Source organism: Centropristis striata, chromosome 24 (assembly GCF_030273125.1).
Source record: "Centropristis striata isolate RG_2023a ecotype Rhode Island chromosome 24, C.striata_1.0, whole genome shotgun sequence".
NCBI lineage: Eukaryota > Metazoa > Chordata > Actinopteri > Perciformes > Serranidae > Centropristis > Centropristis striata.
The window spans coordinates 18,863,230-18,890,560 of NC_081540.1; the positions used below are offsets into that span (position 1 = coordinate 18,863,230).

General features: G+C 37.3%; 1 protein-coding gene across 2 annotated transcripts in view; it reads right to left on the reverse strand.

The window, feature by feature from the left end:
• Positions 1–4,189: 4,189 nt before the first annotated feature.
• The window catches only part of anos1a (anosmin 1a), a 47,561-nt gene continuing 24,419 nt past the window's right edge, over positions 4,190–27,331 (reverse strand). The window contains exons 5-14 of one of the 2 annotated variants that reach the window (XM_059328261.1): positions 24,501–24,685; positions 20,832–20,961; positions 18,681–18,886; positions 16,155–16,281; positions 14,087–14,194; positions 12,139–12,218; positions 10,816–10,987; positions 9,445–9,668; positions 8,302–8,443; positions 4,190–6,812 (exon numbers count right to left, since the gene is read on the reverse strand). In XM_059328261.1, coding sequence (XP_059184244.1) covers positions 6,760–6,812; positions 8,302–8,443; positions 9,445–9,668; positions 10,816–10,987; positions 12,139–12,218; positions 14,087–14,194; positions 16,155–16,281; positions 18,681–18,886; positions 20,832–20,961; positions 24,501–24,685 — 1,427 coding nt within the window. In that variant the 3' untranslated portion in view covers positions 4,190–6,759. Of the gene's footprint in view, positions 6,813–8,301; positions 8,444–9,444; positions 9,672–10,815; positions 10,988–12,138; positions 12,219–14,086; positions 14,195–16,154; positions 16,282–18,680; positions 18,887–20,831; positions 20,962–24,500; positions 24,686–27,331 lie in introns of both variants that reach the window. The other variant, XM_059328260.1, reaches the window with a different exon arrangement.

A 27,331-nucleotide genomic window follows, 5' to 3' on the forward strand; every position in this document is an offset into this window, starting at 1 on the left:
GTTTTGGATATTGTTCGCATTAATTATGGTCCTCTAAAATGAATGCGTGTGAATGAGTGTGGGTGTTGTGTGATTGATTAGATGTGATTAAAGTGCAGTCATAATCAAAATAGAGAATTTCTAACAAACATATATACATAAAACACTTCCCACGCAGTGGGTCACCATCTCATTTCCAGTTCCCTTAAATTCATGTTTTTACACAGTCCGTTTCAAGGGGAAAAAAATAACACATTGCCTTTGATGTTTAACACATGAAAAATCCAATTTTTTTCTTCCTAAACGAGTCCTCTTGACCATGGCCAACTTCTTTGAGCATTCTGGGAGGAGAGGAGGTTCTTCTGAACACTCTGAGCTCACACCATGCATGAGATATTGTGCAGAATTTGAAAACACCCATCTGTACCCTCTCTAGTGCACAATAATTTAGAGATGCAGTCAAATGAAATGCACATTTTCTAAGTAGGTGACCCGGAAAGTTACCACAAACAATGTTAAACTCCCACAAGTATACCAAGACTGGTATTGTTTGCTAATTCATATCTGGTGTCTACATCCTGGAGTTTTTAAAGGGAGGGCAGTCAAAGAGGACTCTTTTTCAGTTCTTTCTGACCCCATATTCAGCCTTCCCTTGTGAGAGAACCATGATCAAATGTTTCAATCAAAATAGTTCCTCGTCAAGGCTGCCTTTGTGTGCTACCATGGATCATAAAAGTTTGTTATGCAGAGGACAACAATCGTCTGTATCAGGGCTTTATTTTTCCCACACAGTCACAATCAACTGGTGTATAATGGAAGCAATATGTCTCTTTGAAGAAACGCTAAAAGACTCTTTGTCATTATTAAATCGAGACTAAATAAATCATTACCAAATTTTCAGTTACCACCTTCACATTATTCTGCATCAATGGCAAAATGTTTCACACAAAGTTGGTATCACATGTTGCCAACATGCTCTACCACAATGGGAAATATGTGAAACATGTTGAATGTGGCTTTTGAACATTACTCATATGATCAGTTTATTACAGTTCTTAAGTCTATGAGCAATATAAGCATAGACATTATTGGGAACTCTTCCAAACTTTTATCGAAGACTTTCACACATTGGCTAGTAACGTGGGAAGGCGTTGTTGGCAGGAACATCACCATGTGACCTGTGGAAGATCCAACAGACGAGGCTCAGTTTCCTTATCAGGGCAATGTATGTAGACTCCCCTGTCTACTGAACCTCCACCTGTGGCTTTGCCTGGAAGAATGTTTCCCCCCTGCAGCACTCCACCATATTAGTCAGGTTGCAAGATAGAGGTGGCGACACATTCAGATCCTTAACAAGTTGGCTGGAGAGGCGCAGGTGGGACATGAGCCAAGATCTTCCTCTACCAGTGGCAACACCTAGCTAAAGGGCTAGCAGCAGGGGGGGACTGGGAATTGTTCCTGACGCTGTTCCGCCATCAGGAGACATCCATCCATTCTCGTCCTCGTATCCGGGTCACAGGGGAAGCAGGCTCAGCAGGGCATTCCAGGCACCCCTCTCCGCAGTCACAACGTCCAGCTTCTCCTGGGGGACCCCGAGGCGTTCCCAGGCCAGGCGAGAGATATAATCCCTCCACCGTGTTCTGGGTCTTCCCCGAGGCCTCCTACCAGTTGGACGTGCCTGGAACACCTCTAGCGGGAGGCGCACGGGAGGCATCCTTACCAGACACCCAAACCACCTCAACTGGTTCCTTTCGACGCGAAGGAGCAGCAGCTCTACTCCGAGCTCCCTCTGGATGTCTGAGCTCCTCACCTTATCTCTAAGGGTGAGCCCAGCCACCCTACGGAGGAAACTCATTTTGGCCGCTTGTGTCCGTGATCTCGTTCTTTCGGTCACTACCCACTCATGACCATAGCTGAGGGTTGGAACCTAGATGGACCGGCAACCTGACGCCGCACCAAACTGTCCATCTCGCGCTCCATTCTACCCTCACTCGTGAACCGAAATACTTGAATGCCTTGCTCGAGGCAGTACCTCTCTCCACCCAGAGGGGGCAATCCACCATTTTCCATCAGGAGACATTCTTGGTTTAAAGGGAGCGAAATATTGCTGATCGGTGGTATTAGGATTACAACCCAGCTGCTAACCATTGTTTTTTTGGAGCCATATGTGACCATATTTGAAAGAGAGGGTGGTTACCAGCAAGGCCAGATATCGTTAGCATAGCAAATGCTAAATTACCAGCCAACGCTACTGCTAGCTAGCTAGATTGGTAAGAAAGGTGCATCTGTTATTGTTTACTGTCATATTAATTGGGATGCTAACTTTGGCTAGCGAAAAAAGGTTAAAACAAAATGTACTTACAGGAAACTCCTTATAGTGTCTTTAAGTAAAACTGAACAAATTGAGTTGCCCCATACTGGTCATGAGCAAGAATACAGGTTTTTGCACTGGCTAAACTTTCCAGACCTGGGGGCTGACCTTTTGTACCACCTTGTACATAAACCAGAAGTTAGTAGCAGCAAATTTAAACCATTTAGATACGGTCACAGCTGATCTTTAATTTTCCATACTTCTGCACGCCAGCCCAAAGGAAACAGTGCTCTTTTACAATGCAGTCACAAGACATGACAACCGTTTGACAGGCTGAGCAACATATTCTGAAGTATACTAGTCCGCATGTGTACAAACACAAAGGTAAATTGCCCCTTTGAGAAAAAGTACATACATTTCAGTTATCTCTTTCACCTACACTCTCTCCTCGGAGTGACTTCACTGTATTAAAGAATATCTATTCTAGTTTCTTGTATCTGCAGTCCTCCTCTCTCAGTCCCTCCCTCCGGCATGGTAAACATATTTAGGCTGGCTAGGAAAAAACCTTGAAATGGTCATAAATCCTTGGTAAAGATGTTTGGGGTTCTTTTACGCTCTAGGCGGAGCTATTTTTTATCCAAATGGACTCCCTGCACAGTACGTCTGTATGCAGACTGCTGCAGCAGAACCTCCATCTTCTGTTGTGTAGGCAAGTGTTTCAGATGATACTCCATCTCTACACGCACTACTGATGCAATCATCTGAACTTCATTAACCTACGCAGAGCATTAGGGAGACCAAACAACTATGGATTTGTATTTTTTGTGGCCACGGGAAGACTATAGAGAATGTTTTGTGTTCAAAGTGTCACTGTAGACCTTAGAATTAAAGTCACACAGTGTCATACTGTATATTGCAATGTAATCTGGGAAATAAATGTGTTTACAGCACTTTAAGAGAATGCCACTATTTACATCCATTTTTAAGCCCTGAGATTTTCGCGTGTGTGTTCTTGTATTTCCTACATAGTGGGGACCAGGACACGGTTTGAACCAACAGAGTGAGGACATTTTTGCGAAGTGAGGACATCACTTCTTCAAAGGCTTATTTGGGTTCAGACTTTGTTTTAAGGTTAAGGTTACAATTAGGTTTATGTTAGGGTTAGGGTTAGGCATTTAGTTGTGATGGTAAAGGTTAGGTTAAAGGTTAGGGTAAGGGGATGGGGAATTCACTACTCCAATTAGGGCCCTCATAAAGATAGAAATACAAGGATGTGTGTGTGTGTGTGTGTGTGTGTGTGTGTGTGTGTGTGTGTGTGTGTGTTCTTGAATTTCCTACGTAGTGAGGACCGGGATAGGTTTTTTACCAACGGAGTGAGGACATTTTTGCGAAGTGAGGACATCACCTCTTCAAAGGCTTATTTGGGTTCAGACTTTGTTTTAAGGTTAAGGTTACAATTAGGTTTATGTTAGGGTTAGGGTTGGCCATTTAGTTGTGATAGTAAAGGTTAGGTTAAAGGTTAGGTTAAGCGGCTGGGGAAGTCACTAATCCAGTGTGGGCCCTCATAAAGATATAAATACAAGGATGTGTGTGTGTGTGTGTGTGTGTGTGTGTACTGGAAGAGCACACATCCTTAACCACATACTGTATCCCTGAGGGGTTCCTCCAACCCTGTGTTTGCGCACCAACTCAAGAATAATAGCTTTCGAATTAGAGTGCAGATCTTTGTTTTCTCATGGCTTTGCTCTCCCTCACAGGAATACAGCCGCGGTTACACCATCATTATAAATTCTCTGAATGGACAAAGGTCGCTGCTGGATGTTGGAAAAAAAATGCTGATGAGGGAGTAGATAGACAAAAGATCAAATAATATGAAATTAAAACGGCACACGTGCAAAGTCGGCTGTACACATATTGACAAGGGATTTATCTTTAGTTGAAAAACAACTTTGTACAGGGTCTCCAGAGGTTTATAAAGGTTGAGCACACATACTGTACGGAAGAGTAATGTTTACAGTCGTCCAGACACAAATATAGCACAACTAATAAATACAGACAAACAATATATACAGCATTTACAGAGTACAGGGGATCTCATCAGTGAATCAGTTGCAGGAATTAAATTCTCAGGTTTTACTCGATGACACTAACAACACTATCAACATTTGGGTGTTTGCATGCAATTCCATCAAAAAGGACACTGTAATGGTAGAGCAGGGAATCAGAGCTGGGTATCAAACGTACATACTTCTTGAGCAGAGAGCCAATAGTGTCAGCAGAATGGAGCATTGAACTGCACTCCGTTGGCACTAAATTGCACAACCAGATTCACAGCATTGATTTATTCTTCTTCCATTCATTCCAGTGCGGTACATGTCAAATATTCTCCTCCAGTCACTGTTGATTGGGATCCAAAAAGTTATATTTTATGCACATGTTGAAGTATCATATTAGAAAAGCTGAATAGAAACTCCAAAACTCAATAGAACTTTCCTAAATTGTGCAAACTACTTTTTGCCTTTGAGTGCTAAACGGGAAATGGAAACATTATCAAGTTCAAACATTTAGCTCTCGCTCCAAACCAGTAAATGGAAATGTGCCTGAATTCACCCATTCATCCATTTTCCAGGATTTCTTTTCTCTTTATCATACCTTTATGGTTTGTGCTCAGCCCCTGATAGATGAAATAACACATTTTTGTAGGCCAACTTAGAAGTTCACCATTCAGGATTCGGCCAATGGGATTTTTGCATTGGATTTATGATCATTGCAGAAAATAAGCTCTGTGGAAAAAACATGTTTCTGATGCTTACGGATTTTGTTCAGCAGGATAATCTTCACAAATGAACACCATTTTATGATGTTTGCATTATTATTCTCCAATAAAAGTCTACAACAAGGCTGTAGTGCAGTTGACAGAAGTGTAAAGCTAACGTTATGCTATAGTGAACTACATCACTGTCGCATGACTTGAACATCACTACCGTTAGCTTCAGATGGTCTCAAACAAGCTAACCAGCGTTTTTGAGAAGCTAGCTAAAACCGTAGCCTAATTAAGTGTTTATTAACCTAATCTACAATCTACAAAAGTTTGCAAGACCTCTGAAAAACATGACTAGACGCTGTAAGGCGGACTAGTGAGAGAGTTCCCGTCCATGTTTCTGAGAAGAAAAAAGTCGAAGTCAAGAGAAAAAAGTCAAAATGAGAAAAAAAATCGAAATCACAAAAAAAGATTCAAAATCACAAAAAAAGTCAAAATAACGACAGAAAGTTGAAGTCAAGAGAAAAAAGTCAAAATGAAAAGAAAAAAGTCGAATGTAAGAGAAAAAAGTCGAAGGCAAGAGAAAAAAGTCAAAATGAGAAGAAAAAGTCAGTCACGAAAAAAAGTCAAAATGAGAAAGAAAAGTCAAACTCTTGAAAAAAAGAGTCAAAATCACGAGAAAAAGTCAAAATGAGAAGAAAAGTCGGAATCACAAAAAAAAGTCAGAAACTTTTTTTTCGTTATTCTGACTTTTTTTCCCGTGATTTTAACATATTTTATGTCGTACAAAAAAAACACAGACATCTCTTCAGCTTGTGTTTACCACAGACCTTATTTCAAGCATCTAACCACCAACCCATTCAAAATCCTCATTGAGTTTTAAGACTACAGGGCGCTAACATGCTAACTCACTTCCTGGTGAAGCTGCAGCCAGTTATATACTGCAAATTTACAAAAGTTATACAGTGTAGGTTTTGGTACAAGATGTAATGCAATGATAATACCCAGCCCTTCAGGTAATCAGAATAGTATTGCTACTGTTTCAGCATGCTATAATAATGTCCACCCACATATCACAAAGGTGCTGAGATGTATCTTCACCTGGGAATCAAAGGGAACTTGTTTAACTGGAGCTACAGGACAACTTTACTGCTGTTTTTAGAGTCATGCAGTAAATGGACTCTTGCATTAGCTTTAAAAAGAACAAGTTTGATTTTGTTTTGCAGTGGAACCATAATGGATAAATGTCATATCAACTTGGATGCCTCTGTATTGAAAATCAATGAGACCATGGTGGATGATTGGCAGCCTGTTGAAGCATCTGTGTTCCATTTTATTATTAGTTTATAACCTGATTATAATTGTATTTTAAATCCGTAGTTTGGTTTTATTAGAAAAGATACAAAAATAATCTTGTCTAATGTGTCCGAGCCATTGACTGTCACTGCGAAATAAAGTGAAGAGCCAGTAAAGACTGCCAGTCATGTCAGTGATGGTGTCTTTGATATGGAAATGCTGCAGTGTGTGCAGCTGACTGTTAGATATTGCACGGGGGAGATTAAAATGGTTGCTAGTTGTTATGCAGGATTCATCCTGATCATGAAGCCAGAGAGGCTGCACGTGTCATTACTGATCACTGTTCTGTGGAGTCCTGATCATCCTGAGGGTTGGGAGACTTGGTTCATGCGGGCTGATTGGCTGTCTGGGCTCAGTGCCTCTCAGTGATTGGCTGTTTATGGTGATGCTTCCTCAGTCTAGGTCCTGAAAGAGAGGAGACAAGGCATTTGTTAGTAAAAATTGTGGTAGCACTTTATATTAGGGAACACATATTCAACATTAATTAGTTGCTTATTAGCATGCACATAAGTAACATATTGGCTCTTAATTAGTCATTATTAATTAGTTATTAATGCCTTATTCTGCATGGCCTTAATATACAACCAGTAAGCCATTAACTAAGAGTTTTCCCTCAATAACTTCAGATTTATTGCTTATTAGTAGTAAGTAAGGAAGTTGTTGTATGAGTTATGATCTTAATATGCTTTACTTTGTATGGACTTAATAAGTCACTACATAGTGGTGAACGAAACCATCGAAATGGCAAATAGCCACCTTTCCAATGCCAATGTTAGTCTACCAGTGAGCCACTTTGTAGAGTAATGATTGATATTACAATCTACCAATCCTCATCCAATCATCCAAAAGGAGCCACCAGTCACGTCAAAGGTCTGGAGAAGGTGGCTATTTGCCGTTTCCATGGTTTTGTTCACCGATATGTACTTATAAACTTTGTACGGACTTATACAAAGTACAAATAGTATATATAAAATAAAATATAAATGGTTTTAAAATATTCTTTCACCACTTTAAGACAACTGACTACATTTACATCACTTTCCCTCCATTTCTGACTAGTTTATTGCTCTTCAGGTGTTTTGGGGACCTCTGTCTCTACATACTACTATTGTGTTTTATCACCAATTCTACCCAACCATGATTCAGCATTTTTCCTACGACTTCCACTTTATCTTACCCATTTATACCACCATTATAGTGAATGGAAGTTCTTGAATTCACTTACTTATTTAACTTTTCAATGACATTCATATTAATTCCACCAAATACCCATTTTCCTAATACCCATACTACTCCTTCAACTCCTTCTGACACATTTAAACCACCATTGCATTGTAGCGTCAGCTCTTTAATTTACTTAAAAATATCCTACTTTTTTTTATACATTTGCAGCAAGACTTTTTACCATTTTTAAAGGTTTTTTATTTGTATTTATTTATTACAGTGTACCTAACTTAAGTTATATAAAAATGGACTTACTTTAGCCTAAAACATGAAACATGAAACATATTTTCCTTAACCTAACCCAGTAGTTTTATTTCAATCATAACTAAACCACTTGTTTAAAGATGCAGCTGTAACCTAAGAGAAAATACATTTCCCTTGAAACACTGAAGAGGTCACCCATCTGTCACAGGGCTGACGCATCTGTTTCTGACAACTGCAGGCAATTAAAAGCCTCTTTTTAACTTAACCTGCTAAGAGCAGCAGGTTCACAACTAGGGCTGGCTCCAGACAGGAGGGGGGCGATGGGTTTTTAATGGGCGTAATCTGTCATGACAATAAAGAAATCTGCAATATTTTCAGTTCCATGCACCCCTCGTCTCTAAAAACAAATTATACTTTTGTCTTTACAAATGGTTTTTCTCTTTGACTTAAACTTGTCCTTTCTTACTGTGCTTCAGGGTGTTTTGGTGTCCAGGAGTCTGGAAGGTCCGGCTGGTTGTAGGACCTTCCCCCTCCGCTGTGAGGACCTGGACCTCCAGCCTGTACACACTGACAGGGTGCAGACCTGGCACCACCAGAACATTCCCATCCTGAAAGAGAGGAAAGAGGACAAGCACAGTGAGAAGAGGAGGAGGAAGTAGAAGACAACTTTTAAGAATGCTCAAGGTGTGTAAAATTGTGTTTGTCAGCCCAGTGGACCCTGAGATTTGTCTGCAGGGAAAATAGAGATCTGAATGTGTGTTAAACTCACACACACTGTCACAGAGGGCGACTTCAACCGAACCGTTTTCATGTGTCATTTTCACATAAAATGCCCTTTCCTCCCTTTTAACATAACCTGCCCGGTTTTCTGTAGCAGCGAGTTAAATGTAATGTTCATATTATGGAAAATGCTATTTTTTGTATTAAATTATTTTTTTCTAGGCTAAGTTATTGTGCATATTAACAGTGCCTGCCATAAGAGAACACTTAATTAAGTTAAATTTAAAAAAGAGGAGCTTTTGCGAAAAAAGTCGCGGATTTACGAGTAAAAAGTAGGAAAAAAGCAACTTTTTTTCTCACAGATTCACCACTTTAAATCCCATAAATCTACGAATTTTTTTCTCGTAGATTTGCCCCTTTACTTTCGTAAACTTTTTTCTCAAAATATTATTTTCGAATATTTTTTTTACACATTCTGGCAGTATGTAATATCCTCCAATATTCTCTAGGGTTAAAATTTGGAATTTGCAAGTATTTCAATGAGTGCCCTATTAAGGGTTAAAGTAGTGAATCTGGGAGAAAAAAGTTGCTTTTTTTCACGTAAAACTGCAACTTTTTTCGCGCAGATTTGCCACATTAAATCTCTTAAAACTTCGACTTTTTTTCTTGTAAATTTGCCACTTTAATCTCGTAAACTTGCAACTTTTTTCTCGAAATATTACCTGAAGTTACCAAATATAGTTCTTTGCCTGATAAAGGGTTAAAACCTGATAAATTATCGAACACTTCTAAACCCATTTTTTTTGTTATCTAGGTAAGAAACCAATAATTGCAGTGTAGTGTCCTCTCCAAATAGAACAAGTGGTGGGCAGCTTGCAGCAGCACTGACCGGGGGAAGGATCTGGGACTGGGAGATGAGGCTGTGAGGCAGCTTGTTGTTCTTGTTGCGGTTGGTGGGGATGACCTCGGCCCAGGTCACCTGGTAACCTGTCAGCTGTTGATTGGCTAGGGCTGTGGGCGTATCCCAGCTAAAGATGGCCGTCACGTTGCCGCCCCAGACCTCAAAGGATGCTGTCAGGTTGGCTGCTTTCACCAGGACCTTCTGAGGGGACACTGCTGGAGGAAACACAGTCAAATTTAAAAAAGTGGAGCTGGAGAAAATCCGATTCTTACCCGCTCTTAATAGAAGGAAATAACTTTTATGTTTTTTATTTTATTTTATTTATTTATTTTTATTAATTTTATACTAATTTTTTTTTTTTTTTTTTTACTTTTATAGAGTGTATACATGTATGGGAACATATATAGTTAAAATCTTTTTTATCTTTTAAAAAATATATATATTTTAATTTTTTTTTTTCTCTTTTCATTTTGAGATACATAAGTTAATACAACTTAAATGACCTTTTTATGTAAACGTGTACTAAAATTCCAGCAGGGGGTGCTAAGTGTGGCTGCAAAAACATTTCTGTCCATTCATTTCAATGTAAAATGAGAAAACTTCTCACTTGATTTATTACCTCAGAATTTTTTTAGGACAACACTATGGTCTCAATCGCTAGTAAAAAATCTTCTTCAAGACAATTTGATGTTAATAGTTCAAATAATGGCCCCATTTAGAAGAAAATAGAAGATAAAGAATCATATGACTTGGGGCTCACTCCAAGGAGTTTCTGTTCAGTTTTCTGCAGTAAGTAACATACATTTTGTTTTAGTTTTTTGCTAGCCAAAATGAACATCTCAGTTAATGCTAACATGAATTACTAGTGACTTCTCTCAGTCAGGTTGAGGTGAATAGAGGCATGTAGTCAGTAGTGATGTTCCAATGAAGCCTCATGAAGCATTTTCTTTATTTCCTGAGTCCACTAGATGACACTCTATGTTCAACAAAGGACTAAAAGCACAATTAATTATGATAGTTTGAGCCTTTTTCTTTAAACCGAGAGCACCATCTAGTGGGCTCAGAAAATAGACAAAATGCTTCATGAGGCTTCATTGGCACATCACTAGTAGTCAGTGATCAGATCCCTCTCACTCCTCCAGAGTGTAACGCTGAACTTGATGCTTCGAACGGGCCACAAACCAATGGGTGATGTCACAGTGACTACCTCCATTATTTATACAGTCTTATACAAAACGTTCAAATTTGCTTCATATTTACAACAGCAGTCCTTTAGAGGACAGTGTGTAGATTCTTTGAAATACATAATGTGGTTACTTCAGCTTTCAAGTCAAAGACATGATGTCGCGGTTTTCTCACCTGTTTTTCCAGGACAGGTGATGGGTTTGGGACTCTTGGCCTGGATCGTGGCACAGGAAGGAGTGAAGAAGCTGGTGCTTTCTGACAGAGGACGACTTTTCTTGCTGACAGGCTGCAGAAGGACTCTGTACTTACAGGAGAAGAGCAAGCCCTGCAGGCTGACAAAGCTCTCCTAGATTAGAGAAAAGCAGAAAATTCTCATTTTCATCTGTTCTCTTTATGAATCAAATCATCTGTCTCTGTCAACTTTTAGCTCTTGAACTTTACATCTATTCTACTTGTGACATTAAAGGCAAATTTGTTTTCAACCTTGGCGTTAGTGGTAAATTATTATTTTTTTAAAAGGCTGGAGTAGGGCTGGGCGATATTGACCAAAAGTCAAATCCCGATATATTTAGGCTGAATATCGATACACGATATATCCCAATATTTTTATCACAAAGTGAGAACAAATGTTCAGTCAAAGCCAAATATGACATGTTACAATATCTTAAATAAAAGCCGCAGCTTGCCTGGAGTAAGGATCACAGTGCAAATTTGAACTATATGGATATGTGCGATATGGTCTAATTCCATATCACATTTATAAAATATATCGATATATCTTTTACATCGATATGTCGCCCAGCCCTAATGAATATCACTGAAACGTTGAATAATACCAACAATGTAAACAAAATTCATTAAAGAGCTAATGCCACACTGCAATGGTGGCTTAAAAGGGTAACATTAAGTTGAACTAATAGAGGACAAATAGTGCTGAATCATGGTTGAGGAGAACTGGTGATAAAACAAAAATAGTAGTATGTAGAGATAGAGGTCCCCAAAACAGCTTAACAGGAGTACCCTTTTTTTTTTTTTAAAAAAAGCTCAAAGCTCAAAGCTCTATAAAGTGCACATTTAAATAAAAAATTGTAATAATGTAATCAATGTAATGTAATATATGTAATAAAATAGGCCAACCTTTTTCTGAAATAAATATATTTATATGAGAAAAGAATAATAAACATTACAAAAGAACTAACTATGACAAACCCTAGTAAGGGCAGCATTATATATAAAGAAAGAAAAAAATTGAACTATATCGATAAATGCAATATGGTCTAATCCCATATCACATTTAAAAATATATCAATATAGCTTTTATATCCATATATCGCCCAGCCCTAGGATGGAGGTTGCTTCGAAGCTCTTATTAACAACATGTACATATGTGATGTTTTGTCTCGTGTTTACACTGTATTTGGCCATTAGCATCATGTTCTTATCATTTAATTTATTCTAATGCTCACAGAGACAATGTTGTATTGGTTAATAGGGTACCTGTGTGCTGGTCTTCTCCATGGGTCTCGTCTGGTTGTGTGCACAATACTCTGGTCCCCACTGGATTCTGTAGAATTCAGCTGAGGAATGTAAACACACAACATATTTAGAATATTTCTAATTGAGGAAATTATGGAAAATACACAACTAGTCTATGCCAATGCTAGCAGGTCAAACTCTTGGTGGCCCAAGAGGAAAAGTCGATATTGATGATTCATGCTCCAAAGACCACAAATGTACAAAATGTAACTGAAATCTGTTTCTCAACCAACATTGCTATACAAAGACCCATGTCCCTAGTATGGCTGAAGAATAAGATGTAATCTATTTAATAATTAATTGACACATAATCTGTTCTGTATTCTGTAAAAGAGATTGAGAGATATTTTTTTACATGAAAAAACATTTTAATGATATGTCAAACATAGTGATGTCCAAATGAAGCTTCATAAACCATTACTTGTAGTTGTTGACCCCACTAAATGTCACTCTTGGTTTAAAGAGTCTTAGCAAATATGTTGTAGAGTTTTGTAAATTATGTAAATTGATTGATCAAGATGACCCCGTAACGCTACATTATTTTCAGTAGTGATGTCCAAATGAAGCTTCATGAACCTTTCGTTGTATTTGTTGACCCCCTGAAGTTCTGGGTTAAGAGAAAAAAGCTCAGGAAATGGCAATTCATTGTGTTTTCAACTAGACATACAACAGAGAGCGCCATCTAGTGGGCTCAGAAAATATATAAAATGGTTCATGAAGCCACATTTGGACAGATGTCATCGATTTAAATACATAATTAAGTGTAAACGTCATACACCTTCAATAAAATAGTTTAACAAGCAGACACAGAATCTGTTCTGTATTCTGTAATCGAGATTGAGAGATATTTTTTACATGAAAATCCATTTCAACGATATGTCAAACATAGTGATGTCCAAATGAAGCTTCATAAACCATTAGTTGTATTTGTTGACCCCACTAAATGGCATTTTTGGTGTAAAGAGTCTTAGCAATAATGTAATTTATTATGTTTTTTGTGTTGTTTTTTGATTATTTTCCTTTAAGCTCGAGTTTTGTAAATTATGTAAATTGATTGGTCAGGATGACCCCGGTACGCTACATTATTTTAAGTAGTGATGTCCAAATGAAGCTTCATGAACCTTTAGTTGTATTTGTTGATCCCCTGAAGTTCTGGGTTCAGAGAAAAAAGCTCAGGAAATGGCATTGCTTTTAACCAGACATACAACAGAGAGCGCCATCTAGTGGGCTCAGAAAATATAGAAAGTGGTTCATGAAGCACCATTTGGACATCACTATGTATAAACATTTTTTTTTAATATTTCTGATGAGATTTAATTAATAACAATTCCTATAGGGTTTTAAAGGTTTGGTTTGAATTATTTCAGTGTACCACCAACACAGAAGTAAAGCAATGTACTAATGTTGACAGTGGTAGCAAAATATATTTTAGACAAAAATCAATATAAGTTCTAGTGTATACTGTATTAATAATATCTTTACTGCTTTACCTTGTCATCAAAATCTAAATTATCCCTTCAAGAACAGATTCTTAGTTTTTAATTAGTTAGTTTTAACTTAGTATTTCAATGCAGTTTACATTAAAAATGGTAAAATTTGAAAAACACTGTGTGCAACCAAGCTGAATCTCTGGGCAGCATGTTAGTGGGATTCAGTAAATAGACAAACTAACAACAACAGAATGACAGACTCTATTTAAGCAGCTCATGTTTATATGTGTGGGACATTTATGCATACTGAACTGTATCGTCCTCAAATGAAATGCCTTTGTGATGCGGCACTATTTAACAATGTGTATTTGTTACAGAACTGACAGGTAGGAGCTTAACAATGTGTGTCAGTGTTAGACTAAAGGTTTGCCTCATTTATCTTGATGGCAGACGCCCACATCTTTCCAGAGTGTACTTACCCATGCTGCTCTGCCAGTAGACATGAACCCGGAGCTGTCCATCCTGATAAAATGGTGTCCCCACATCCAGACTGTCACCTGTAGGGTTTTTTGGAGCAGTACTGGAGGCTATAAAACAGACAAAATATAAATGAAATAAATATATATTATAAATAATATAAATCATGGGTCTCTGGGACCCTTTATTATCTGCCGTGTTGTTGTTACCGGAAGAAGTGGAAATGTTATGTAATGTAATTTTGTGTCTTTTTTGGGTAATGTTGTGCCTTTTTTTGGTAATTTTGTGGGTTTTTTCAATACTTTTGTGTCTTTTTAGTAATTTTGTGTCTTTTTTGGTAATTTTGTGTCATTTTTTAAGTAATTTTGTGTTTTTCAGTAATTTTGTGTCTTTTTAAAATAATTTTGTGTCTTTTTAAAATAATTTTGTGTCTTTTTGGTAATTCTGTGTCTTTTTTTGGTAATTCTGTGCCTTTTTTTGGTAATTTTGTGTCTGTTTTTAGTAATTTTGTGACTTTTTGGGGTCATTTTATGTCTTTTTTGGTAATGTTGTGTCTTTTTTAAGTAATTTAGTGTTTTTTCAGTTGAGTTTGAGACCCCTGATATAAATAGATTAAACTTGATGATCTGTTGGAGCAAGCATAGCATTTTTTCAAGCTCCAATTTTGTAAATGGCTGTTTTACAAACTGATGAGCTCCATTAGTGATGTCCTAAAGAAGCTTCATGAACCTTTTGTTGCATTTGGGCTGATGTTCAAAGAATAAGGCTCAAGGAATGGCAATTCAGTGTGCTTTTAAACAAAGAGTGCCATCTAGTGGGCTCAGAAAATAAATAAAAATAATAAATAATCAAAATCCGTGGAATAGCCACGGAATCACTCAAATTTCCGTGAAAGTGATTCCTATTCCACGGATTTTGATTTAAGCAAATCCGTGGCTATTTCACGGATTCCTGTGAGACCAGGTTGCATGAAGCTTCATTTGGATATCACTAATTTTAAGGATAAACAAATTGAACGTTAATCAGTGAGTGTCCAAAATGGAAACAGTTCCTCCCCTGGGGAGCATGAATGTGCTCATTAATTGAAGGTAAACCATAAAGTGTTGCTGTGTTTCAGTGTTAATTACAAAAACTACGTTGAAAGATGTACCTCAACGTCCTTTTTTCCAACGATGAAGGGAAGCAATGATGAGATAACATTGTTGGCATTATAACGTAAACTCTTATATTACGATAATGATATCAACAACGCACACAGACAACTTTGTTAAAGTGTGCAAGTTGAGCCGGGTTTGCGTGGTGGATTACTGCATATATTTACATATTGGTCGTTGCGGATCGCCTGGGAGTGAAACTGAATGGGATATATATGTATAAGAACTTTAATGGCCATCTGGACAGCAGACATCTACATATGTTACTACCAGATGTTGGAAAAATGCACACTTTTTATTTCAAAAGGCTGACAAAAGGCCTTGTGCACAAAACATCTCTGTATTGTTCAGTGTTTAACCTTCAGTAGTCCTATGCTCAGAAAGTAGAGAAGTGGCCACCAGCAAATCATTTCCATCATTACATAATGATGCATTGACTCTAATTTTCATTTCCTCTTCATAATGTCAGCTTGTAAATTTGAAAGGAACACCTTGAAATTCTGAATTAAAGTTACAAAGGTTTCTCTGCACTTCACATGATAAGTTTGTGAATGTGGAAAGTTAAAGTTGTGTCTCGGTGGGTTAAATCTCTGACATCCGGAGGATCAAAGCTGTAACATCCCAGCGGGAGAAAGTCTGTTGGATATTGACACCACAAAGGTTCTAATTTTTTTTAGAAGAGCACCATAAAAGTGTAAAATAAAATGAAAAGATCATAATGCATTAACATAACCAGGAGGAAACATTTACTGCAGGAATGAAAACCACTTCAACATGCTGTTGAAAGAGAATGTGTGTAAGATTTATTCAGCTTGGCAGCAGACATGAAGAAAAGTTTTTTCTTTAATGCACATTATGACAACGTTATCAAGCTAACATTCGAAATGCAAAAGTCTTATTTTTATTAAAGACTTACTGCGCTGTGTGGTGAAGTGGAGGACAGCTCTGGGTCCTTTCAGCTGAGTTTGTCCCCAGTAGGACACAGCCTGGACCTCCACACTGTAGCTCCTGTTGGCCCGCATGCTGTCCAGCTCCACCAGGCTCTGCACACACAAACACACATGAATTTATGAGTTTATCTGTCGTATATTAATTGACTTTTCAAAAGCTTTTGATACAGTCAACCATCATATTTTATTGAAAAAACTGCTTGGATAAACTCTGTCCCAAACAGAAAACAGTTTGTTTGTATTAATGGATGCTACTCCAAAATCGACACTACTTTGTGGGGTCCCACAGGGATCGATTCTTGGACCATTATTATTTCTTATTTATATTAATGATTTATCAAATGTCTCAAATAGTATTTCTCCAATAGTGTTTGCAGTTGATAAAACTCTAGTTCATTCTCACTCAAATCTCAGTTCTCTGATTATAAATGTTAATGTTGGTTTAGCTAGATATGCTACATGGTTCAAATTAAATAAATAATCTCTGAATATGAAAAAAAAAATCTAACTATATAATATTTTCTGGCAAAAAAATCATGCTCTAGAGATTCTTGTAGAGTTCAGTCTGTTGAGATGCCTCAAGTCCCAGGAATCTTGTTGTTGAGAGTTTGAGTTGGAAAGCACAAATACACTGGGTTAGCAAAAAAAAAGTACTTACTTTACTGTTTTTTAACTTCTTTGGTAAATTTTTTTTTACTTTATTACTTTTAATTTTTCACTTATTCTTTGATTATTTTATTTCTATTCATTTTTCACACATCACAATTAATCTTTTTTATTTTATTTTTTCTATTATATATTTTTTAATTATTTATTATTTTCAGTTGCACCACACTCATTCCCACTATAACCAATTTTCTAGCACTTTTCATTCTGAGAAAAAAAAGGGAATAAAAGAGGAAATAAAATGAAAATCCAGTACTTATAAAACAACAGCAAACTAGAGTTGGCAAAGTTTAATAAAACAATTAAATAAAATACATTTTTTTAAATGAGAAAAAAATGAAAACTATAAGTGTTGCCACTAGATGCGTTTCATAGTGTATTATAATAATACTGTTTTTGTTAGTTATTGTAGTATTTACACAATCTCTGTAAATAATTTATTAAATTAAATTTTCTCCAGAGGTTTTTTTTCATGTGTGACCTTTTACACAGGCTTTGGGAGTTCCATTTAATAGCAGCTACAACAACATGTGCACATAAAACAACTTTTATGGCGAGAAAAAAACAGGCATTTTGGCCCTCGGCTTGGTATGCCTGACATAATCTGGCCCTTGGGGAAAACTAATTGGGGATCCCTGCTGTACATATTTTTTGTACAACATGTGTATTATTTTATTGCCTTTTTTATTGCACTCTAATTTGAATATTTCGTTGTACATTCCATGGTTGTATAGCAGGGAGGAGGCATTTCAGTGTGCAATCCTGTATTGTAAAATGAATATAAACTTGAGCTGTGTAGTGCTAAAGTGAAAACAAAAAAACAATATTATGCTGAGTTTATTTGGTCCTTAATTTATCTATCTTGCCAGGGAAATATGAAGCTAAATATTTTCACTATTTCACATTATTGGATTAGAATTTGAGCAGGAGAGGTATAATTATACATAGCCCAGTCTCACTGTATCATCTTTTTTAGTGTAAATAAACTGTAAATTCCCATAAATAATGGCATTCTCTTAAAGTGCTGTAATTAAATTTTTTCCCCCAAATTGCATTTCAATAAACAGTGTGACACTGCAATCTAATGTAAGTCATGGTGTTCCACAAGGTTCTGTGCTTGGGACACTTTTATTTACACTTTAAGGAAATGTGATATCACAATAATGGCATTGTCTTAAAGTAAATCACATATTTTTTCCTTCCAGATTGCAGTCATGACAGCAGAAACATAAAATTATGTAAATAAGGGCAACTAAACCGTGAATTTATTTGAATTATGAAACAGTACATTGTAAAATGTTACTGTGTAAATCTTTCATAGTTTCCCACTGTTCATTATCCTTCTTTCTGTCCCATTTTTTGTTTTAGAAATACAGTGTATTACTAGAAATAGATTTGCAATATATTACTGTATTCTTGTAAATTTACAACAAAATATTGTTCAGTTTTGTCAGTAAATTACTGAATATTCACAGTACACTGTAAACTTTTCATTGTAATCACATATTTTTTCACCCAGATTACATTGCAATGTACTGTATGACACTGCATGGTAATGGTGTTCCACAAGGTTCTGTGCTGGGACCACTTTTTTCAATTTTTTATTACTATACATGCTTACTTAAGGAAATATGATATCACAATAATGTCATTGTTCTAGAATGCTGTAATCACATTTTTTTCCCAGATTGCATTAAAATATACAGTTTGACACTGTTTTATCAATACTGTTCAGATTTAACTGTAAATTTACAGCTAAGGTTTACAGTGCACATAGCGCTGGCAGTAAAAAATCAGAGCATGATGTTATCAATGTCAGTCCTCACCTCTCTGACTGTCTTCCTCCTCTTGGTCAGGGATGAAGCCGAGTGCTGTCCGACTGCAGTCCAGCTCCAGCTGACCTTGTAGTGGTGGACGGGAACATCCAGGTCAGCAGGCATGCTCCAGTGGAGCCTGGCCGACACCGCCCTGCCGATGCCAAAGCTCATGTTGGCCACTCTCAGCTCAGTGGGAGCTGGAGGGTTGGATGGGTCTGAGGGTACGGGAATGTTGTTAATATTCATAATGTGAAATAATGATGCTGAGATAAATTGTAAATGACAGTGATACAGCAAATCCCTGCACCCTGTTTTGTCTGCTTTTTTAAACTGGAGTTTATCCCTGAAATACAATTAAAGGAAAAGTCCTTCAGGGTAACACCTTTTCCATAAGAGTTGAATGCAAACATACAGAATCATGCACTTTGCAGGTTGATATCGGCTTTATCAATGATTAACAAACTACAATTACAAAACAATGCAAATGTCAATAACAAAATCTAGATCGAAAACATATATAAGATCTGTGAAGGAAATTTGGTGTTTCCTGCATGGTGGGACATGAAGTAGGCGGCGACCTACTTGATATTCAAGACGCTAGGCCTTGTGGGAACTCGAACTGTGAACTTAACTCTGATAACCCCATGATTGAGGGGAACATGTAGATCAGGGGGCTCTGTCCTGATGTGATGTATAGGGCAGGAAGATATGACTGTTGCACTTTTCAGTCACTCAATGCGACCCTAAGTCGAGCGGTGTATGGGACTTTGTTGTACTGTAAAAGCCATTCAGCCATTAGCCATTCGGAATTGTGGTGTATGGAATACGAATGTGCTAATAAAACTTACTGAACAGAGTATTGAGTGCTTTGTGTTTGGCCAGCTCACCCATTAACTTAGTGAAGTTGTCAAAATTGCCATGACAGATCATATAAGATAAGATAATTATAAGATATAATCATAGATAAGACAAGATATGTTGTGAGAATAGACTTTTTAGAAAACAAAAAAAGTATGTGGATGGATTTGGGTTTTTTTGCCTTAAACTGCATGTTATCATCACAAAGAAGCGTGTATGCCAATAGTAGACCTGTGGGTACCTGTAGAACCTATTTCCATTCAGATAACTTGAGGTCAGAGGTCAGAGGCCATGTCCTTGCTAAAATAGCCTAACTTTGGCACATTATTTCACACCCTTTCCCCACTCAGATACCATGCCATGTTGTTACCAATGGATTCCTTAGATCTTCTAGTTTCCTATGACATCAGTGTCTCATATATTGAAACAACAAGCCATCCACCACACCAACCTTCCCCATTTTGCCAACTTTGTCTCTCCTTATACAACATGTCTCATGTCTTCCTTCCCTCCTAATAATCACTATGGCCACAAGAGGGTTAATAAAACATTTTAAAACATTATTTTTAAATGATGAATTAAATGCAGAGGTTGAATTTCCCTATTGTGGGATTAATAAAAAATGCCCTGCTTAGCCTGCTGCCCCCGCGACCCGGCCCCAGATAAGCGGAGGAAAATGGATGGATGGATGGATGGATGGATGGATTAATCTTGATTTTATGAGGATTTATGAGGATGACAACCACTAATATTGCCAATTTGATTGTATGATAACATCTAAACTGGTGACGTAAAGGACCATTAGATAAGAATGAGGAATGGTACATTTACAATATCAAATCTGAAGTGCATGTAAGCATGTAAACACTATGACTGATTTAGAATGTGTATTGTCCATGACATGGCATTCATCGATAAGATACTGTACACACAGGTGCAGTTTGTTATTGTGATTATATGTGGTTTGCAGCTACTGCTTAAACATTTTTTAGCAACAAAAGGAAGAAAAATACTATCTAGTTGTTGATTTCTTGTCAACAGCTGCTTTCCCTAAACTTGTGCTCTTCGTCATTGTTCAATATTGTGTTTGACAAATCTTCCACTTTGTTACATTCAGTCTAATTTCTAGTATCTAAATAACCATTTTGTAGCACCAGCAGTAATTTTTCTTCTGTCTCGAAAGATGACAGGTGGCATTTGGAATTTTCTGTCTGTAAAATCTTTGCTGTTCTGTCCTTGCTTTCATAATTAAAGAGACTCAAGAACAAACACTCTCTCACACACAGAGGGTGGATGACTGACCTCTGCTGGAGTGGATGTGTCTGCTGGGCGTAGTGAAACCTCTGGTGCCGTGGGTGTTGACAGCTGCCACTCTGAACTGGTACCAGCGACCTGGCCGGATGTCAGAGAGCCTCGCTCCCTGCTCTGTGGTCTGTGATGAATCAGGTGGAATGTTGGGTTAAACAGAGCAAAACACTGGAAAAAAAACCCAGTTTGCCTCCAAATGTTTGAATAATTTGCTGTTGTCTTCTTACAATCTCACAAGAGAAAGTTATTTTAAGTTTAATGCAATCACACAGAGAAAATGGGGTATAAAAACCAAAGTGCACCTTATTAAAAATATTTTTTTTAAATATGTGTTTAGCAGTAGGCCAGACATTTCATTGTTATGTACACTGTAAACATTAGATGTAAATTTACAGTGAAATCTGAACAATATTCTATTGTACTGATATCATCCAGTGTCATACAATATATTGCAATGCAATCTGGGGAAAAAATGTGATAACAGCATTTTTAGGACAATGCCATTATTGTGATATCATATTTCCTTAAGAAAGCATGTATAGTAATACAAAATAAAAAAAAATAAAAAAAAGTGGTCCCAGCACAGAACCTTGTGGAACACCATTACCATGAAGTGTCATACTGTACATTGCAATGTAATCTGGGTGAAAATATATGCGATTACAAAGAAATTTTTTACAGTGTACTGTAAATATTCAGTAATTTACTGAGAAAACTGAACAATATTGTGTTGTAAATATACAAGAATACAGTAATATATTGCAAATCTATTTCTAGTAATACACTGTATTTCTAAAGCAAAAAAATGGGACGGAAAGAAGGATAATGAACAGTGAGAAACTGAAAGATTTACACAGTAACGTTTTACAATGTACTGTTTCATAATTAAAATAAATTCACGGTTTAGTTGCCCTTATTTACATAATTTTATGTTTATGCTGTCATGACAAGTGTGATTTAATCTAGGCTCATAAATATTCACCAGGTGAACAGTAACTTTTATTGCTGCGTTGGTCAAATGAGTATTTTATGATTGGAAAGTCATAAAATAAACATAAATACACATAAATGACAACAGCTGTACTGTGAGAGGAGAATTACATTTAATATGCAGCAAGCATTTACAGAGTGTTTTTGAAAATCTGGTTTCAGGTGTTGACTTGGTGTGAGTAGAGGCCGAAATGAGGCAAAAAAGCTGTGTTTTTAAATGTAGCTGGCTTAGTGTAGATGCACTGTAAAGCAGCAGCCCCAGGCACTGGACAGTACAGGAATTCTGGACTCAACCTGACATTTGGCAGCAGTGTCAATGTTATTGTGTCTTCCATTAAAGCCACCTGTGTTTTTATGGCTGGAAAGAAAAAACACCTTCATTGTTTAACGGGGCAGTTATTTTTGGCATTGGGCACATCTAAAACACAACAGGTATTCTAGTGATGTGCATGAGGCTGGCTCTGCATTCTGTTTTGCTGAAATGTTCTTGGCAAAAGAAACTCAATCCCACAATGAAAAAGTGTATTGTGAGATGATGGGTTGAGAGAGGGCATTAATTAATTGATGGTGTGTTCAGTTTCACCCACAGACAAAATTCTCAGTTTACCAGTGCAGCATACAGTATCTACCCTTAATTTAAAGGAATACTTTTCTGAGGTGAATGCCATTAAACCTTTAAAAAGCACAATTACAAGGCACACTGCCACACTTCCAATACTGTTTAGTCTCACACTCTAAACCTTAGATTTACATTTAAAGTGAAATTTGAACAATATTCTACTGCAGTGATTCCCAACAGGGGGGGCCCGACCCCCCCAGGGAGGCGCCAAAGATCCATGGGGGGTCACGAAGCCCTCTTGATTTTAAGGGATGTAATAAATCTAATGTGTTAAATATAGATGAGTCAGCATTTAATTCATAAGTGGGAGAAAAACAACTAAATAAGGGGTACATTAAACGTTTATTCATTTATTTAAATAGAAAAATCACTATAGAAAAGTTTAAAAATAAAGGCTTTATCGCGAGAATGAGGACATGTGTAACATCCCTCCTGCAGTATACACAGGTAACATCCCCTAGCGGTGACCTCACCTAGCGGTAACCTCACCTAGCGGTAACCTCCCCTCGCGGTAACCTCACCTAGCGGTAACCTCGCCTAACAACAGTAACAGAGAGCGAATTGGAAAATGACGAAGCGTCAGGGAGACGATAATGCTGAATATCTCAAAAGAAAACGAGAGGGAACCATGAAAGTCACATTAAGTTCAACGGACAATGGGGGGGTCGCCAATGTTTACAATGGTAAAAATGTGGGTCCCTCAAGAAAAAGGTTGGGAACCATTGATGTCATAGAAATCCGTCAGTAAACGGGAGAAGAAGTAGGGATTGCGAGAGAGAGAGAGAGAGAGAGAGAGAGAGAGAGAGAGAGAGAGCGGAAACTATTTTTTATTCTTATTTTGTTTTTTTCCAGGAGAGTGGAAACAGCTGATCAGTCATGTGAGTTAAATGTTCACTGGGTCAGAACTTATTTGGAAAAATATTTTCCATCTCTCGTTTAGCGCACTTCAAGCAACTGTAAAAACTCTTATGCGCATTGTCAAATTTTTTTATTGAATTTTTGGTGTTTCTGTCAAGCTTTCCTCATGCTGATCTTCAAACTGCGTATAGGAATGTGTTGATGGAAATATTGCAATGCAATCTGGGAGAAAAAGTATGTGATTACAGCACTTTAAGACATTGCCATTATTTACAGGAACATAATGTAAATTTACACTGAAAAGTATTAAAGTGTACTGTAAATATTCACTAGTTTACTGACAAAAATGAACAATATTGTGTTATAAATTTACAATAATACAGTATTGTACAGTAATTTATTTCTAGTAATACACTGTATTTCTATATTACAGGAAGTTAATTAGTGTAAATTTACACTGAAAAGTTATACAGTGCAGAAATGTGCAAGTCTTCTGAGCTGGGTTTTTACAGATATGCGCATAAAGTCTTCACGAGCAAAACCTGGAAGTCATAAATCAGTAGACTGAACTATTGTTACGGCTGGCTGCCGTTCTTCATTTATTGTATTGTTTCTCTGCATTACTCTGCTATTTATGTAAATTCAGCTGTGAGGTTGCCCGGAGTTGATCAGTTTATGTAATTAGGAGCTTTGTATTATTGTGTGTTGCAGCAGTATTGCTTGATGGTCTAAGTGGTTCAGACAGTGTGTTTTTTGGGATCTTTATGAGTTCTCTAGTTTGTAAATTCCTTAGATAAAGATAACCAAGAGTTGGACTCCCTTTGTTTAAATTTTAGTTTGTTTTGTCTGTTGGTTTTCTGAAAGCTTATTGTTCCTTAGAGTTTTTTCTAAGCCAATTTATGGTAATTTATTTTATTTGTATATTGTATTGCCTAACTGTCAGCCCCCATACAGCCTCTTTTTGTTAAATTCTGTTGTATAAGAGCATTCTCTTACTGGTTAAATAAACACCTGATTTAACCAGAACTGCCCAGTGTTGCGTTCCACCTCATTTCTATTCCCTTTCACATGTTACAGCTCTCAAAATCGAGCCAGGTCGTAACACTATTCTACAATAAGTGCAGTTATGAGCACTTGAATGTGCCCCCAGATGTACTTTAACACCTGACAGCCTACTTAGTTTGCAGTGAACTAACCTGTGCAACCAGCTGCCAGGAGGTGGCGGTGTCCTCGCTGGGCTGGATGCCAAAGTTCCACCTCCTCTGCAGGATGTAGACCACAGGCTCAGCTGAGATGTTGAATCGGGAGGACCAGCGCACCTCCAGCTGACCAGACGAGAGTTCTTCAAAGCCCAGCTCCTTCCTCGGTTTCAGAGGAGCACCTGGGAGATGAAGTGCTCATTAAATATACATCATAAAAGTGGAGCAGAATAACATTGTGGGGATGATTTGTGAGCAAATGTAAATTTGCAGTGAAATCTGAACAGAATTCTACTGTATTGTCATACTGTATTTTGCAATACATTATGGGAACACAAATGTGTGATTACAGCACTTTAATTTACAGGAATTTGCACCTTATTAAAAATCATTTAACATTAACATTAGATGCAAATTTACAGTGAAATATGAACAGAATTCTAATGTATTAATGTCATACTGTATTTTGCAATGCATTCTGGGAACAAAAATGTGTGATTACAGCACTTTAAGAGAAAGCCATAATTTACAGGAATTTGCACCTTATTAAAAATCATTTAACATTAATATTAGATGTAAATTTACAGCGAAATCCGAACAGTATTCTATTTTATTTATTTCATCCAGTGTCACACTGTATATTGCAATGTGATCTGGAAAAAATGCATGATTACTGCATTTTAGGACAATGCCATTATTGTGATATATATATATATATATTTCCTTGAAGAAGCATGTTTAGTAAAAAAAAAAAAAAGTGGTCCAAGCACAGAACCTTGCAGTACACCATTACCGTGCAGTGTCATACTGTACATTGCAATGTAATCCGGGTGAAAAAATATGTGATTACACTGAAAAATTTTACAGTGTATTGTGAATATTCAGTAATTTACTGACAAAACTGAACAATATTGTGTTGTAAATTTACAAGAATACAGTAATATATTGCAAATCTATTTCTACTAATACACTGTATTTCTAAAACAAAAAAATGGGACAGGAAGAAAGATAATGAACAGTGAGAAACTATGAAAGATTTACACGGTAACATTTTACAGTGTACTGTTTCATAAAAAAAAAGTGGTCCAAGCACAGAACCTTGTGGAACACCATTACCGTGCAGTGTCATGCTGTACATTGCAATGTAATCTGGGTGAAAAAATATGTGATTACACTGAAAAGTTTTACAGTTGACTGCAAATATTCAGTTATTTACTAATAAAACAGTTTTGTGTTGTAAATTAACAAGATTGCAATTATATACTGCAAACATATTTCTAGTAACTCACTGTATTTCTAAAAAAAAAAACCCCAGAAGGGCACTGTAAAGAAAGAAAACTATAGATTTACACTGAAAGGTTTTATAGTGTAGATACGATTGTGGTTCATAGGTGAAAAGGTCTACAGAAAGTATTTGATGTTTTAAAAGAAGGTCTATATCAGCAGACTGATATATTTGTCAAACTCTTGAGATTAGAGTTCCTATATCCCTTCCAGATTCCATCATCTACTGTAATTCTCAGCACATATTGGCTGTGTCCTCGCAGAGAGGACATGGAGCTCTCCGCCAGGTCAGTCAGCGTCCCTCGGGGCTGTGGGGATTTACAGCTTTACTCAGTGCTGCGGTGTGAGAAGGCAAAATGAGTTTCCCCACATCATTCCTCTCCTGTCATGTGTGTGAGCATCACTGGGGCCTGAACATACTGCTGCTGCAAGCTCACCGGATCTGTTTTTCCTCAGCTCTCTTTGATCCCTCTTCTGACAATGGAGGCCTAAGTAGGGCAAGCTCCACCTGACTCAGACTCACAGCAGCACAGCCGCACACTGTTTGTTAGCAAGAGATTTTCCACCTGGAATTACCTCATTTATCTGAGCACAGGCCCAAGGGAGGCTGGGATGACAGCTTTTTTTAGGTTGACAAGACGTTTATGACAGTTTAAGTATGCCACTGGAAAGTGTGACGAATAAATGACACGGAGATGCAAAATACTCGCCTCAAATATATTCAGACTGGCAACGATGCTAATTTGCGACACTTGATCAATTAAAGGTCTGAAAGATTCACGTCAGCTTATTCTTCGGAAAACCATGGATTCAATCTCTCTATTTTATTGAGTTTCCTTTTGAGTAAAAATGTTTCCTGCAGCATATATGTCTACGGCTTTTATACTGAAAGGTAACAGAGGGAGTAATAAAGTTTGCCATCTTGGTTCAGACTACGGCGTCTCTGGCATAAATCATAACCTGATACTATATTATAGTGCACATGCTGATGTGAAGTTGATCTCTATATTTGGGACGCAAAAACTCCCAAATTTACCCCCAAAAAATTAATGTTTCAAGTAAGAGAACTCATAACAAAAGTTTGAAAAAAAATATTAAATGCCCCCTGGTGTGTAACAGCCTTACTAAAGCTTAACACAGCACTTTCTGACGATAAATCTATCTTCATTACAAAAAAACGCTAGTTTGTTGAAGTATGGTCCCTGGAAATGGCCAGAAATGCCCTAAAATTGCTCATTCAATTCAAGGAAACTGACTTCCTGTTAGTTTAAGGGGATGGTTCCTTGAGGCTGTTTTGTGCGTCTCCGCAAAATTTCGGGACAAATTTTTCTTTGTCGGGGGCGCTACTGAGCCATTTTGCCAAGCCGATTCGCAAGACTCCTAAAATATCATGAGTATGTTGAAGCAAACAAAGAGGCGATTTGCAAGAGTTTTGGTGTGAATGCTGGCGCCCTTACTCATCACATCTTATCAATTATAGATCTCCATACTTTTTTTCTCTGGTTCTGATTGGTACATTGCTCTTAAGCTGTTTTGGGGACCTC